General features: G+C 40.4%; 2 protein-coding genes across 11 annotated transcripts in view; both read left to right on the top strand.

Moving 5' to 3' along the window:
* Window positions 1–15,241, top strand: part of fhod3b (formin homology 2 domain containing 3b) — a 339,130-nt gene that overhangs the window by 284,362 nt on the left and 39,527 nt on the right. For all 9 annotated transcript variants that reach the window (XR_015511250.1, XM_087286868.1, XM_087286867.1 and 6 more), the window contains 2 exons: window positions 7,067–7,251; window positions 14,086–14,577. Coding sequence is in view for 8 of the 9 variants with exons in the window: in XM_087286868.1 (XP_087142994.1) it covers window positions 7,067–7,251; window positions 14,086–14,577 (677 nt within the window). In the remaining variant the exon portion in view is untranslated. The remainder of the gene's footprint in view (window positions 1–7,066; window positions 7,252–14,085; window positions 14,578–15,241) is intronic.
* Window positions 785–6,563, top strand: LOC147840235 (uncharacterized). Of its 2 annotated transcripts, none has more exons than XM_087286888.2 (2): window positions 785–3,466; window positions 3,840–6,563. In XM_087286888.2, the coding sequence occupies exon 1, from the start codon at window positions 807–809 to the stop codon at window positions 1,926–1,928; it is 1,122 nt and encodes a 373-aa protein (XP_087143014.1). In that variant the 5' UTR covers window positions 785–806; the 3' UTR covers window positions 1,929–3,466; window positions 3,840–6,563. The 2 variants fall into 2 exon arrangements, with proteins under 2 accessions (XP_087143014.1, XP_087143015.2); XM_087286889.2 differs by having other exon boundaries at window positions 811–2,933; window positions 2,991–6,563.

Genomic DNA, 15,241 nt, shown 5'->3' with positions numbered 1-15,241 from the left:
ATGAACAATTATTTTAGACACTTGCCACTCATATTACAGGTCACTCATGTACAATAAATCAGTCCAGTCCAACGCAATTATGTCAAAGCTCTGAGCCCTGTTTAATATCGATTATCAGCACAGCGGTTGTAATACACCTTGAAAGCGTTTATTAGAATGAGTAGCAGATGGGAAGCGAGTCTGCACGTGCTGAAGGTGAAATATAGGCATCAGGGCCCCTTTACGCCTGCTGTAGATAAAGACCTTTAAAGATGGAAAGACAAGGTGTTTCAACTTCAATTTCTTGAAGCTTTCAGTATAGCGTAATGATATGATGGAATTAACGGATCAGCCAATGCATATTTTGGGGGAGATAAAACAGGAGAGCGGACAGCATCTGTTCCCTTTCGGGTGGGGAACTTCAATGATATCAGTGGATTTTAATCCACGAATGGGGATTTCGTTTCAGAAAGCCAATCGTCTGAAAGAGTATATAATGGGCCAATGAATGCCAAATGAGTTGGCAGTGTAAGCTTGCGTACCTGGAGCTTATTGCCATTTAGCTCCGCATATAAGCACAGGGAAAGCAAGGAAATGGCATCGTTTTAGCTTCAGAGACTATTACAGCCTTCTGAGTGAGACGATGATGGTTCCTCCTGCAGTGATCCAGCGATTTCGAGCGAACGAGAGCATTCTCCCGGTCCAGAGTGTGTACACTCAGCGGCAGACGGTCAAGCTGGGTTTCTCCCTTGCCTGGCGTTCTTTGGGTCCGGTCCTCCAGAGCGGTGCGTATAAAGTTGCAACTTCACAAGAAGAGCAACACAGTCATGCAGCATGTCCTTTTCAGGATGGCGCTCCGACCGTGCATTTCTGGATGCAGTGGTTTCCTGGATGATGGGCACGAGCACTGTGTTGCATGTCTGGGGGTCCAAAATGTTATTGCGGTGCTCGTGGGCAGTTCATGTTTTCATTGCGTTGCCATGACTGTTGCGCAGTTAAGATTGTGGCTACCCTTTGCAAAAAGGCGAACCACCCCAGCTGTCCCCTGCACTGCAGCGGGCACTCGGGCAGATCTGAAGGTTCCAGTGGGAGATAATCCGTCGCCTCCGGGCCTGCGGACCTCCCGCTCCTCCAAGCGCTCCATCCAAGCTTTGAGCGGAGGAAGCGATCAATCGAGCCCTGGGACAGGTCATTTTGGAGAAGAGGGAACTTGCTCTTTCCCCACTGAAGGGCGGGGCCACATTTCCAACAGCACTTTTTACTGCCATGAAATCATCAATGAAAGAGCACTTTTCCACTTCCCCAGATGTGACAGCCCGAAATCTGCGAGTCTGGGACGCTATGCTTCTAGCTCGCAGGTCCGGTGCGTTTTGCCAGTGGCTCACGAGCGCTGGGAGGACGGTCTACTTTCTCCCACCACTAGAGCCTCCCCTCCGGAGTTTGGGTGCGGAGTGAGAACAAATCTCTCGCCTCCAGCTCTTCCGCGGGACCCTCGCGATTCCCGGATCAGTACACCCACTCCACACTGCCCCACTGCTGGTATGTCAGCGATTGTATCGATGAGTCCATTAGCGAGAGCTCTGCCTGCCTGGTTAGCGCGGCCAGCCCTTCGCGGTGGCTCATACGCACAATCAGACTCGGCTATGCAATTCAGTTCGCGAAACGGCCCCCCAAGTTCATGGGTGTGTATTCACCAGGGTCAGCCCACTGTCCGCCTCTGTCTTGTGAGAGGAGATTGCTGTCCTCCTGGCGAAGGTTGCAATCGAGCCGGTCCCTCCAGTCGAAATGGAGAGCGGGTTTTACAGCCCGCACTTCATCGTCCCCAAAAAGAGTGGTGGGTCACAGCCAAACTTTTTGAACTGCTGTCTGCACAAGCTGCCGTTCAGAATGCTCACGCAGAAGCTGCATCCCCTGATGCGTTCGTCCTCTGGATTGGTTTGCAGCAATAGACCTGAAGGGCGCGTATTTCCTTGTCTCCATTCTTCCTCGCCACCTCCACCTATTGGGGTTTCAAGTCAACCGAGAAAAGAGCAAACTCGCCCCCGTGCAGAGGATCTGCACTGGACTCACTCACGGGCTGGAGCTGGACTCACCATGAAAGCGCCTCTCCGGAGAGCACGCTTAGCTGATCCTAAACTGTCTGAGAGAATTCGACAGCAAAATAGTGGTCCCACTGAAATTATTAACCTGGGGCATATGGCATCCGCAGCCGCTGTCATGCTGCTCTGATTACTCCATATGAGACCACTCCAGCACTGGCTTCACGATCGAGTCCCCAGACGGGCATGGCACGCGTGCGCACACAGAGTCACTGTTACTGCGCTGTGTCGCCGTGCCCTCAGCCCTTGGATCAGGAACCTCGTTCCTACAGGTTGGAGTGCCTCTAGGACAGGCGTCCAGTCATGTTGTTGTTTCAACAGATGCTTCCAACACGGGCTGGGGGGCTGTGTGCTGCGGGCATGCAGCTGCGGGCCTGTGGAAAGGAACCCAGTTGCATTGGCATATCAATCCCCTGGAGCTGTTGGCAGTGTTCCTCGCTCTCCACCGTTTTTTTCCAGTGCTGGTCAGGACGGACAGCACGGCGGCTGGGTGGCGTCTATCAACCGCATGGGGGGTATTCGCTTTCGCCGCATGTCTCAGTTTGCCCGCCGTCTGTTCCTCTGGAGTCATCCACGGCTGAAATCGCTGTGCACCATTTACATTTCAGGCAAGCTCAACCGTGCAGCTGATGCGCTCTCACGGCAGCCGTACGTCCTGGAGAATGGAGACTCCACCCTGAGTCTGTTCAGCTGATATGGGCGCGATTCGGGGAAGCCCAGATCGATCTGTTTGCTTCCCCTGAGATCGCTCATTGCCTGTTGTTCTTTTCCCTGACCGAGGGCTCTCTCGGCACGGATGCACTGGCCCACAGCTGGCCTCGGGGCATGCGCAAATATGTGTTTCCCCCAGTGAGCCTGCTCACGCAGTTACTGTGCAAGGTCAGGGAGGACGAGGAACAGGTTGCTGGTTGCGCCCCTCTGGCCCAACCAGACCTGGATGTCAGAGCTCTCCCTCCTCGCGATGGTCCTCCCTGGCAGATCCCTTTGAGGGAGCACCTACTCTCTCAGGGACAGGGCACCATCTGGCACCCTCGCCCCGATCTTTGAAACCTCCACATGTGGTCCTTAGACGCGAGGAAGACTTAGGTAACCTACCGATTGCGGTGGTTAATACCGTCACTCGGGCTAGAGCCCCCTCCTTGAGCGCGCCTATGCCCTGAAGTCGAGTCTATTCACTGAATGGTGCGCCTCTCGCAGAGAAGACCCCCGAAATTTGCCAGATCAGCGTTGTGCTTTCTTTACTCCAAGAGAAGCTGGAAAGCTGGCTGTCACCCTAAACACTCAAGGTTATGTGGCTGTCATCTCCGCTCTCATGACGCGGTGGCTGGCAGCACCATGGGAAGTCAGATCCCTGCGATCTTCGACTCAGTATCTTAAGATTTCTGTCCCTGAAAACTCGTGCCTGTAATTCGGGCTGGCTTACTCTCACGTTCCTGAGACCCCGCCCGGGATATGTTTCCAAGGTTCTTACCTCACCATTTTAAAACCAGTTAGTGAGCCTGCAAGCGCTGCCCCTGGAGGAGGCAGACCCAGCCCCTTTCTTACTTTTTCCAGTTTGCGCTTTGCGTAATTATCTGGACCGCACTCAGAGCTTAGATCATCTGAGCAGCTCTTCGTCTGCTATGGCGGTCGGCAGCAGGGAAGTGATGTATCGAAACAGACGTTGGCCCACTGGATAGTAGATGCCATCTCCCTTGCCTACCAGAGCCAGGGCGAGTCGTTTCCCCTGAGAGTGCGTGCACACTCCACTCGGAGCATCGCATCCTCTTCGGCGTGTGCACGCGGCGCCTCTCTAACAGACATCTGTAGAGCTGCAGGCTGGGCGACACCTAATACATTTGCAATCTGTGAGTGGAGCCGGTTTCCTCAACGGTATTAGGTGACCCTTAGTGATTGAGAAAACAACTCGGTTAAGGTGTTGAAACATGCTTGCTGCGCCATTCTCCCTATCACGGAGATACGTGCGCTTTTTCATCTGTCAGTAAAGTTCCCCGTCAGGTGAGCCCTGCAGATTCCTCCGAGGTCCCCAGCACTGACTCAGCGGAGGAGTCACTCGCTGGCCCATTATGTTGTAGGTCCGCCCGTCGGTCAGCCCGCGTTTTGGGTGTAGGTGCCCGCTATGCGAGATCCCTACTAGGCGATCCCATATGCTTATTCAGCCACGGTGCAGTCCCCCCTCACTGGCGTACCCGTGTCTTCCCTCTCTCCTAACCTTCTCTTTATATGCGTATATGCGTACTCCCCCTTCTCAGGGCTAGTCCATATATTTTGCCATCATATCTCCCCATTGAGTAGCAGGTGGCCTCCGCAGCGTCCTCCCTATCGGGACTGCACGCTTTCCTAACGTACTTCGTATTTTCCTAGAATTATCTAGATGCTTGCGACTCCCAAAAAATATATCTAAATCCGTAAAACTTCTTTAAAGTGGGATAAGTAAGGGCCAGGGATCACGTTGAAAGAACGCGCCTCTCTTTGATGCAGGGGCGCTCACCTGGCTATCCTTTCATCGGAGGCGAAGGTAAGGTGCAGTCATTATGGCGTTTTCCAGACATTTCTCCATTCGTGGATTAAAATCTACTGATAGCATTGAAGTTCCCCACCCAAAGGGGAACGCTCTGGTTACTAAAGTAACTCCTCGGGGAACGGAAATGCTATATAGCATCACCATAATGACTGTTCCTTAGCTGTAAGTGTCAGTCTTTTCAGCTTAAAAGGATGGTGTTTCCTTGCTTTCCCTGTGCTTATATGCGGAGCTAATTGGCAATATGCTCCAGGTGCACAAGCTTACGCTACCAACTCATTTGGCATTCATTGGCCCGTTATATACTCTTTAAGACAATTGGCTTTCTGAAACGAAATCCCCATTCGTGGATTAAAATCCACTGATAGGATTTCCGTTCCCCTCCTCAGGGAATGAGGGTTACTTTAGTAACCAGAGTGTTTTGCCACCTGTTAACGTAACATGGTAGGATGCTTTGGTTTGAAAGGATCTGAAAATCAAGCTCATTTTTGTAGGGAAAATGTTTTAAAATTTATTTTGTTTAAGCCATTTATTTTAATTCACATGCTATTTTAGGCTTCCACCCTTTAGAATAGCTAACTCAACTTTATTTAAAACAACTTATATTACATTAATGCCATTAATGCCAATAATTACAGTTCCCCTGCAAGGAGCAAATATGAGAGAAATAGTTAGTTTGCCACTAAGTTTAAAACAACAATATTTCAGTTACCAATCCTGGCCTGAAAAAAATAATAAATTGAATTAAAATCATAATTGTGTCAATAATTACTCACCCTCATGTCACTGATATTTAGATGATATTTGAAAGCTTCCTGATCCTCCTTGGCCCTGACTCATTCAAATTCCAGAAAGGTACCAAAAAGTATCTCAAAAAAGTTCATATGCCTTTAGTGGTTTAGCCAGAGTATTATCAGGCTATGAAAATACATTTACTTGCAAATAAAAAAAAATAATAATTTCATTTATAAGGAAAACAATTCCATTTATTCAGCATATTTTTTTTCCGATTGAACCAATTAAGGCATTTGGGCTGTTTTGAGAATGTTTCTTTTTCTGAACATATCGGGAATGTAACTGACAGAGAGCTTGATGGAGTGTATGGATGTTTCCCAGTACTGGGTTGCAGCTGGAAGGGCACCAGCTGTGAAAAACATAAGTTGGATAAGTTGGCGGTTTAATTCGCTGTGGCAACCACTGATAAATAAAGGGACTGAGCAAAAGGAAAATGTAGGAATGAAGACTTACTGACTTAGACATGTTTGTTGTAGTTTTTTTTATTTATTATTAATTGATTGGTTTGATTGGTTTGATTGATTGATTGATTGATTGATTGATTGATTGATTGATTGATTGATTGATTGATTGATTGATTGATTGATTGATTGATTGATTGATTGATTGATTGATTGATTGTCATTACTATATTTTAAATGAAATTTGTGAGCTCCCTTATCTTCCATGTACAGCAACATTATTATACAATTAAGTCCAGTAAAGGATGCAGAATATTGTCAAAACATGTGATGTCAGTGGTTCAAATGTAATCATATTAAGCTCTATGAACAATTGTGTGCACCATTAAACTAAAATGAATTTGTTCACCTATTTATTTCACATCAGATCAGGGTGCGCATTTACTATGGGCAGTGATCTGTCATGATCAGTGTCAACAAGTCATGCTGCTGACTTCCAAGTATTATTCATTTTGGTAGCAAATGGACACTGAGGACTTGATGATGAAGAGAAGCAACAAAGACACATTGTGAATACATACCCCCATATACATTTCTGAAGAGTGCAAATTATGTAGCCAGTAGTATGTAGTATGGCTGCATTTTGTCATTAAAACGAACGCTAAGTGCAGTGACTTGCCGTGTATGGTGCCAAACTTAAGATGCAAAGTGGAGTTGACCATGTTAATGGGGTTTGAGTACAGCGAAGAACAATTCCAGAAAGCAGCTAAAACAAAAAGGCAAAAAATAAAATAAAATAAACAAGTAAATAACAGGTTAAAAACGTAGTAAGCTCTGAAAACATGGTACAATCAGGTGGATTTATTTTTTATTTATTTTTTTTTATTGTTGTTGAAAATGCTATTGGTTGGGTTTATAGGAGGGGATGGGTGAGTGGGGTTCTCAGTCAGTCAGTCAGTTAGTCTACAGTGTCCTCTAGTGGGTTTACACAAGAAGAGCAGGCTCCAATGGCACTATGTATATTGTATACAGGGATACATATCCTAATGAGCCTGAGTTGAGGAGCAAATATCTGTCATATTTTTCAGATTTTGACATGCAAAAATATTCCTGGAGCTTTGTATGATTATAGTTGAACTATTTAAATCACATAGAATATTTTGACAATGTTTTTGCTTCTTTTTTTAACTTTAAATGTTTCTGGACATTGATGGATGAAGGAGATTTCTTTTTGATTTAGAATGTATTCATGTTTTATGTGGTATATTCAGATACAAGCAAGTGGAGCGTCTGACAGCAGAGGAAAAAGAAAGGGAACGGCCGAGAACACGTGGTAGAACAGAAATCACCCTCAGTCTGAGTTCACGCACTTCCAGCAGCTCCTTGTCTCGTTCCGTCACCCCTTTGACTGTAGATGCTCAAGAGGAGACACGCCCTGTCTCACATACAGCACAAGGTGAGATTTCTCAATGTGTTCAGTAATACAGTGTGGCTTTTCTGAAAAAAAAATTATTTGATCCTAAATTTTCCTTTAAAGTGGTTACCACACAAATGTTCTGTACAGAAAACAATGTAAAGCTGCTAGGGCAGTGAGCTATTAGGAAAAAACAACATTTATTTGAGGTTTTTCGACCTCAAATATTAACCACAATTTGAGAAATTGGGTCAGTGGTCAGCCTGCCTTTCATTCGCAGCAACATATGAATGTTAGTTGGTATGAACAGACTGAACGACTGGAGCCTGGTCAATCACTCAGTCCCACTGCAGAGTGATTCACTGTTGCGTCTTTTTAATACAGTATATATATATATATATATATATATATATATATATATATATATATATATATATATATATATATATATATGTTATGTAAAGGTCAGATGAAATCGGACATAACCATTCACAACTGCGGTCGCATTGCAAAACATCAGATCTGTGTCTGATTAATTACTGCATATGAGAGTGACACAAATCTGAACTGAAAAGATTCCATGAGGTTTGGACTGTCTTTACTTGGGTCACATATGGGCAAAAAAATCGGATTCGGGCCACATTTGGTTGCAGTGTGAACGTAGCTCAAATATCTTTCCAATTGGTCTTTAAAGGTGCTCGATGTACATTCTAATGATTGTAAAGCATAAGAATATTATATGTTTGCAGATATTTAGGAAACATGCTAAGTGAACATACTTGTTTATGTAAAAAAACAATGCTTTAGATCATTATTTCCCTTTAAAAATGTGTATTCTATGTAGTAATGTTAGTTTTAGTTTGGGTGTAACTTTGCCCAAAGCCTGATTATCTGGTTATAGTTCAGCACCCAGAGTTACCTTGGTGAAAAAGAAAGCATTTTTTTCAGTCTTGAAGGATTTCTTAATATATGAAGGACAGTTAGCAACCTCCAAATGAGTTGTAGATTCAGAGTTTTAAAAAAAACATGTTTTTTTTTTTTTTTGCAAACGATACAAATATTCCTAACATAAACATTAGCTGAATAGCTTACAGTGTGATACTCAATGCTTGCTCCTGTTGGTGTCAATCTGGCAACCTATGTGCATCAAGTGAGCAGATGCCAGGTGAAAAAAACCCTATCCATTATTTAGGATTTGGACTGAAATACTAAAACCAATACTGTCAATCCTGTATACTGCACCTTTAATCACCACAGAGATCTACTATGTCTAAAATCTAGTTCTTATTAATTGAACTTGCTGTGGTTTTTAAATAACATTGAACATCGCCATCACTGCAATGCAATCAAATTTCAGATGTCCTATAGCATTAGCAAAGTGGTGTTAATTGTAAGAATACTTTATAAGGACTCTCCTCTATTGTGTTATGTTGTGTTTGGACATTTTATTTTCAGTAAGATTGAATCTGAATATGGAAGTTAAGGATTTCAACTAAATTTTAAAAGTTTTTTTTTTTTAATCCTCAATGGACAATATTAAAATGCATACTATAATTAAACAAAAAACTGTTAAGAAACAGTAATTAACACTTTCCTGTGTTTTGCCTTATATTATATTACTATTAAATGGTATATTATGGGACCTTAATCGCAAGTGACGTTTATTGACATTCTAAGTAGGTATCTTATACAATTAATTGTTTTTGAACTACTACAAGATTTAATAAAAGCCACTTTATTAAACTATAGAGTTAAATAATATAAATAATGATAAAATAATGCTGCAAACTTCTCTTATTATAATGATGTTTTTCCAACAGAAACTGTCAAGATATGGAGACCCAAGCGCAAGGGAGAAGTTCAAAGGGATTTATTAAACAGAAAAAAAAAAAAAAAAACACAATTCTGCTCTCCTCGGCAGTAAGAAAACAATCACTCAAAAATATCATAGATAACACAGGCAGTCTAAAATCGACCCTCCTCTGGGCGTTGTAGGACTGATCAAACGAAAAAGACCCTCTTGGTTTAGCAGTAGTAAAGTAGGGACAGACCTCAGGGAGTCAAGAAGATGAGACCTCACTCGAGCGAGGACTGTGGGCAGAGCAGAGGTGAGCAAGAGCACAGATGAACGAATGACAAGTTGTAAGATAAACAATACAGGACTAGACGGATTGCAAAATGCGTAGATATCTTGAACAGAGAGAACCTGTAACACACGTAGCTCTTTGAACACAGAATCAATTAACAAGCACAGAACGAGGGAGAAGGGGAGACTAAATAGCCAAATAATCAGGGAGAACAGGTGAGAGCAATGGGGATGGGGAAACAAGAGAATTGATAACAGGTGAAACTGCATACAAATGACAATACACAAGAGGGAGACAGAGAAAACACACACACAAAAAAAAAAATCCCGACAGAAACAAACTATTAAGTATGAAGGCTTTTACTGTTGGAGGGGGAGACTAAGCATATTTTGCGTAAGCCATCAAACTGATGTCATTATTGAACAAATGTCATTTCAGAGCGGAAGCAAATGAGTAGATTTTAATTAAAGACTGCCATATTTATTGTTTATCTTATGGCTAACAATATACGCCATTCAAATAAACATTGTTATTTTGGATTTCATGCAGACATTTAAACTTGTTAGAGCAGAGGTCAAAGTCCTATAAAGAAATTTGCTATTGGCAACTGTTAATGAATTGAATTATTTATAGTTTGCATTATGGTTACAAATTAAAATTTGTTTACTAAAAGTTTTTTACTGGATATATTTCTATTACTTTATTACTTTTTTCTATTACACACGAGTTTGGAACCCACTTGATAAAGGTTTAAACCCTGCAGGATGTGATTTTGATTTCAGGAGCGACAACAGAATTATATCTGTAACAGTGTGGCAGTGTGCCAGATTTTTTTTTACTCCAATAACAGGGTGATATTTGATTATAGTACAAAAGCTAAGAAAGAAAGAAAGACATCCATCAGCCGTGACATGATAATTGAGTGGAATGGCTTGAGATTGTCCGTTTACTGAGGCTCTGGTTATGTCACATTCATGTGGTTTCTGAAAGCCAGAGGGTTGGTCACACACTGGTCAGTGAGTGAAAACATGACAAGCCGTGTGTAAAGGATAGCAGTGTGGATCAGACTGTGGTTTCAGAGGTCTGCACTCCTCCCATTCTCTGACTCCTGCTTTCCCCCCCAAAACAGAGACTAAATTAAAAGGATGAACACTGATATGCTTATTAAAATTTTTTGATTTCAGAAGTAATTTATGGCAGCCAGTTTCCTTCATGGGAAAGCAAACTTTTGTTATGACTTTTTATGTACACTGTAAAATCCAACAGTCATTTTTATGAAATGAAATGAGTGTAGTTAACTCAAAAAATGACTGAAAGTTAATTCTAATCTTTTGAAAAGAGTTTTTAACTGAATGTTAAATGTATGAGTTAACAAAATACCTCATTACTTCAACTTAAATGGTGTAAGTTCACAGTACTCATATAGATTAGTTTTTTTTAAATCAAATGGTTTGTAGCAATCGGTTTCCTCAAACAGTTTGAGTTGCCTTAACTTATTAGATTTTACAGTACTCAGTTGGTTTAAGTTAACTTCATTTTTTGGGTTTTACTGTGCTCAAATTGCTTCATTTACTCAAATGGATTAAGTTCAAAGTACTCATTAGGGTTAGTTTTTGAACTTTATTGCTTCTTGCAATTGGTTTCCTTAAATGGTTTGAGTTACTTAACCTTTTGGGTTAATGATGTAACAGTTCTGACTTTTTTCTTATACTGTGGAGAAATTGTATGAAAGTTTGTGCCTTGTGCATTTACATTTTTTAAAACTGCATTACAAAAAAGAAATGTCACAATTCTTACTTTGCATGTTGCAATTTTTATTTTACCACACAGTTCTTCTTGATATTGTGACTTTATTTCTTGTAATAATACCCATAAAACCCATTACGTGAAAATTATGAGTCTACATTTTGCAAATTGAATGCATGTAATTTTATTCTGAGAAAAGAAGTGACAAGTGCACATTTAAATTTTGCAGCTCTGACTTTTTTTCTGTAAATTGCAAGGAACAATGTCATCAACACCAACAATCACAAAAAGTCATAAACTAAGCATTTTAAGAAAAGCTATTATTTCATAAAGTTTATATCTTGCAAGTCTTTTAATTATTTTCCCTCAAAAATGTAAGTATGTCCTGCAGCTGGTTTTGAAATCTGTCGTTATTTCTTGCAGTCATCAATTTTATATTTCAGAATTGTGAGATATAGACTAGCAAGAAAAAAAGTTACATTCAAATCATAATGACCTTTTAATAGTGGAAACAAATTTGCAGTTTAATCAAATACAGTGTATTGTATCCATAATGTCTGTCCATAAAGACTTTAGTTTGAACAGATCTCAGTCGTTCAGATTTTATATTTTCCTGTGTCCAAAATAAAACATTTGATGGTAAGGTTGTAAGGAATTTTGTGTTATTCCTGATGCACTTGAAGGATCACATTTCCTGTATATTTATTTGCTTTACCAAATATGGAGGAGTAGATTTGGTTATGTAATGTGGGTTATCGTAACACAGACACTGAGAGAGGGGGATGTTGATTGCAGAACGCATGTGAAGGATGAGGGATGCATCAAATTTTTGCATGCAAAGAACTTTTTTGCATGAATCATAACATCATCAGGATTTTTGTTTTCTTTTTCTACAAATGAGACAGATTATTAAATATTTTGCTTAAACAGTTTGTTCAGTAAAAGAACTACTAAGACTGATGTGTGTGTGTGTTTTTCAGCACTGCTTACACATAATTTAAATGATGGAGCATACAAAATAATAACTCTTGATTTTCTGAAAAAAAAAGTACTGATATGTATTCAAGGATTCTTTGATCTTTGAAAATTCTGTGATCATTTACTCACCCGTCTTTTAAGACCTGCAAGAAGTTCATTTATCCTCAGAAAACAAATGAAAACATTCAAATGATATATAAATAAATCTAAAGAAGAGAAATAAAATACAATTAAAATTTATTGATATGTGTGCCAATATTACATAAAATGTATAGATAAACTAAGGATTGCATTTACAAATTATATATATATATATATGTTAAATATCTATCTCAATTACATCAGACAGTGGTCTGTTATCAATAATGTGTATTATTTTAATTTAACGTTAGTAAACTGTTTTTTATTTATTTATGTAATATTATTATTATTTCATTTCATTTTTTTTATCTTACCTATGGAAGTCTTAAGAGAAAGGTCATTTGTTTCATGTGGTTTAAACCTCTTGGCCTCTACTTTAACAATTTAAGTGCAAAGTCTAAAGTGCATGGCGCAAAAACGTTAGAGCATGTCCAAATTCACTTTTGCCATTTTAAGGATGGAAAAATATAGTTTGCGCCCCGGCGCATGAACTAAGAGGGTTTTGCTTATTTTCTTAATGAGTTATGGGTGTCTTTTAAGCATAATGTGCATTAAACCAGAGTTTAATTCAGAGTTTTATCTCCCATTCCCTTTAAGAACCAGTTGCACTACACCATGGAGCAAATGCTATTTACACTGCAGACTTTGTAATTGAAAAAACTGAATGTTTCACTTGCAAGAAAACTGTTAAACAGGAGTTCCTTCACGGGACTCCACACTTGTAAACAATCGCTCCATTGGGCTCGCGTCCAGCTCGCGCCATTCGCGCGGCTCTCTGTCCCGCCCAGACTCGTCAGCGCTACGAAGCCGACCAATCACAGAGCTTGCGCTACGCAACGTTGCGGCGTGTAGTTGAAATTTTTAAGAGGTGCACGTCAGCGACGCCAACGGCCACGGTGAAGGGCTATGCGTCAGCGCCGTAGCATACGCTGGTGTTTGACGCAGAAGTATAAATCAGCCTTGAGCCTGTACTTGGCCTCTTTACTTTACTTTTACTCTTTACTTTACTCCTTTACTTTTCTGGATAAGAAAACTGTGTTGTACGCACTCCACTATAGACATCCATTAGCCAACATATTTAATTTCATTTGGTAAGCGCAAAAATTTGTTTAAAAACTATTTCTAAATTCAGCTCCAGCAAATGAATAAATGAACAATAATAACGAAGTGTGGTCAAAAACTGGGTTATATCAAAACACACGTCTTATTCTTGTGCCCCATATGGTGACGCAGAAGTCTCCAAAACCTGGGAGATGGACACATTTAAACTTGTTTTCAATAAAACAAATATAAGTATGCATATAATAAGTAATAAAATAATAACATTATAGAAATGCTAATTGTCATGAATAAACTGAAAAAGCCCCCAAACCTAAAGGCATGGAGGCAGTGTTTTATATATATATATATATATATATATATATATATATATATATATATATATATATATATATATATATATATATATATATATATATATATATAGTGAAAATAATACTATTTGTAACATTTGAATCCTTTATTTATTTTTCATATGTAAATATATTTGTGCATTGCTGTACAATCTGTGTGTATTAAACAATCTGTAAGTGTTTGAACTTGCAAGTTCAAAATATAAAAGTTGCAGATCAGCTTTTAGTTGGTCGATGTCGCAGTCTTTTTTTAGTTCCTCAATGCACCAACAATACGCATTTACACACCTCCTTTATGGACCAGCACTCCCATAAATCCACAAAGTGGGGCAAATTGATTTGCTATTTAAACAATGTGGTGCAAAAAATGAAATTTAGGGTTGTGCTGGTCTGAAAATAGTAGCAAATTGTGCCATACACATCTTGGGCATTAATGCGCTGGGTGTATGATAGAACCCCATATCTGAACTTGGCACCAGACCAATCTTACTTTTTTTGTATGTGATTTTCAGGAACTGTGACTGAGAAAAGTTGTACGGTGCAGACAGCAGTTGTGCGTTCTTTATCAGAACCTCCCTCTGCATCTCCACCAGTGTCCCCATCGCAACCAGAGGAGCAACAGAGACCTGTCGACCCATCCGACATCATTCTATCTCTATCTCCAACAAACTCTGAACCAGAAAGAACAGAGAAAGGGGAGAAAAAAGAGGATGCTGAAGCAGAGGAGTGTGAGGAAACAGTGGTGGGTGAAGTGCAAGATGAAAAGAAGGAAGAACCAGAAGGAAACTTTGAGGATGAGACTAATGTGACGGGTGCAGAAGACTGTGAGAGGGAGAAGACGTTGGATAGAGAAGTAGAGGAGAGTGCCATCCTAAGTGAAAAGGAGAAGCAGAATGAAGAACTGAATGAGAAAGATAACTGCTCTGCCTCCAGCATCTCTTCAGCCAGCAGCACTCTGGAGAGAGAAGAAAGAGAGGAGAAACATGTCAGTGACAGCAACTCAGGTGAGAACTACACAGAAATCTCAAATATTATAGTATGAGTTCAACAGAGAGTCTGCTAATGGACCAAAATGAAGATTTCACCTGCCATATATTTATTATCTGCGATGGATCTATGTTTAGCTTTGTTGTATATAGAAAAATACAAACAAAACCATTAAACAATTGTATAAAACGTGATATATAAGTTTGAAACACTATAGATTTTGATCATCTGTGATTTGGTGTTTTTTTGTTCATGATTTTACTTTTGTGGCAAGCAAAAAGGGATACTAAGGCCCAATCCCAATTCTATTTTGTACCCCTAACCCTTCCAGTCCCCTTAGCCCTACAAACAGAGTGTGAAGGGGAAGGGCTTAAAAATTTACCGCTAAGAAAAGCGACAGCACTACAGCGCCTGCACATGTCATCATATGTCATTGCGATCTCTTGCTTCATATGAGATCAGATGATCGCCACAGCTGTAGTTATTCCAGTTGCTTTATTTTTTTGTATTTATCTTCATAAAATCACTGAGGGCAACGATATCATGTTATCATAACGATCTAGTGTGGCAATAAGCTTGTAGCTGTACTGTGCGTTTACACTGTGACCAAATTCATTAATGTAACAACATTAACAATTTACCAGACATCTCAGCCAATAGACTTTTCTGACAGGGTATTTG

Source organism: Danio rerio, chromosome 16, assembly GCF_052040795.2.
Source record: "Danio rerio strain M-AB ecotype USA chromosome 16, GRCz13ab, whole genome shotgun sequence".
Classification (NCBI taxonomy): domain Eukaryota; kingdom Metazoa; phylum Chordata; class Actinopteri; order Cypriniformes; family Danionidae; genus Danio; species Danio rerio.
The sequence above is the reverse complement of the archived record's forward strand: the minus strand, read 5'-3'. Positions and strand labels throughout refer to the sequence as shown.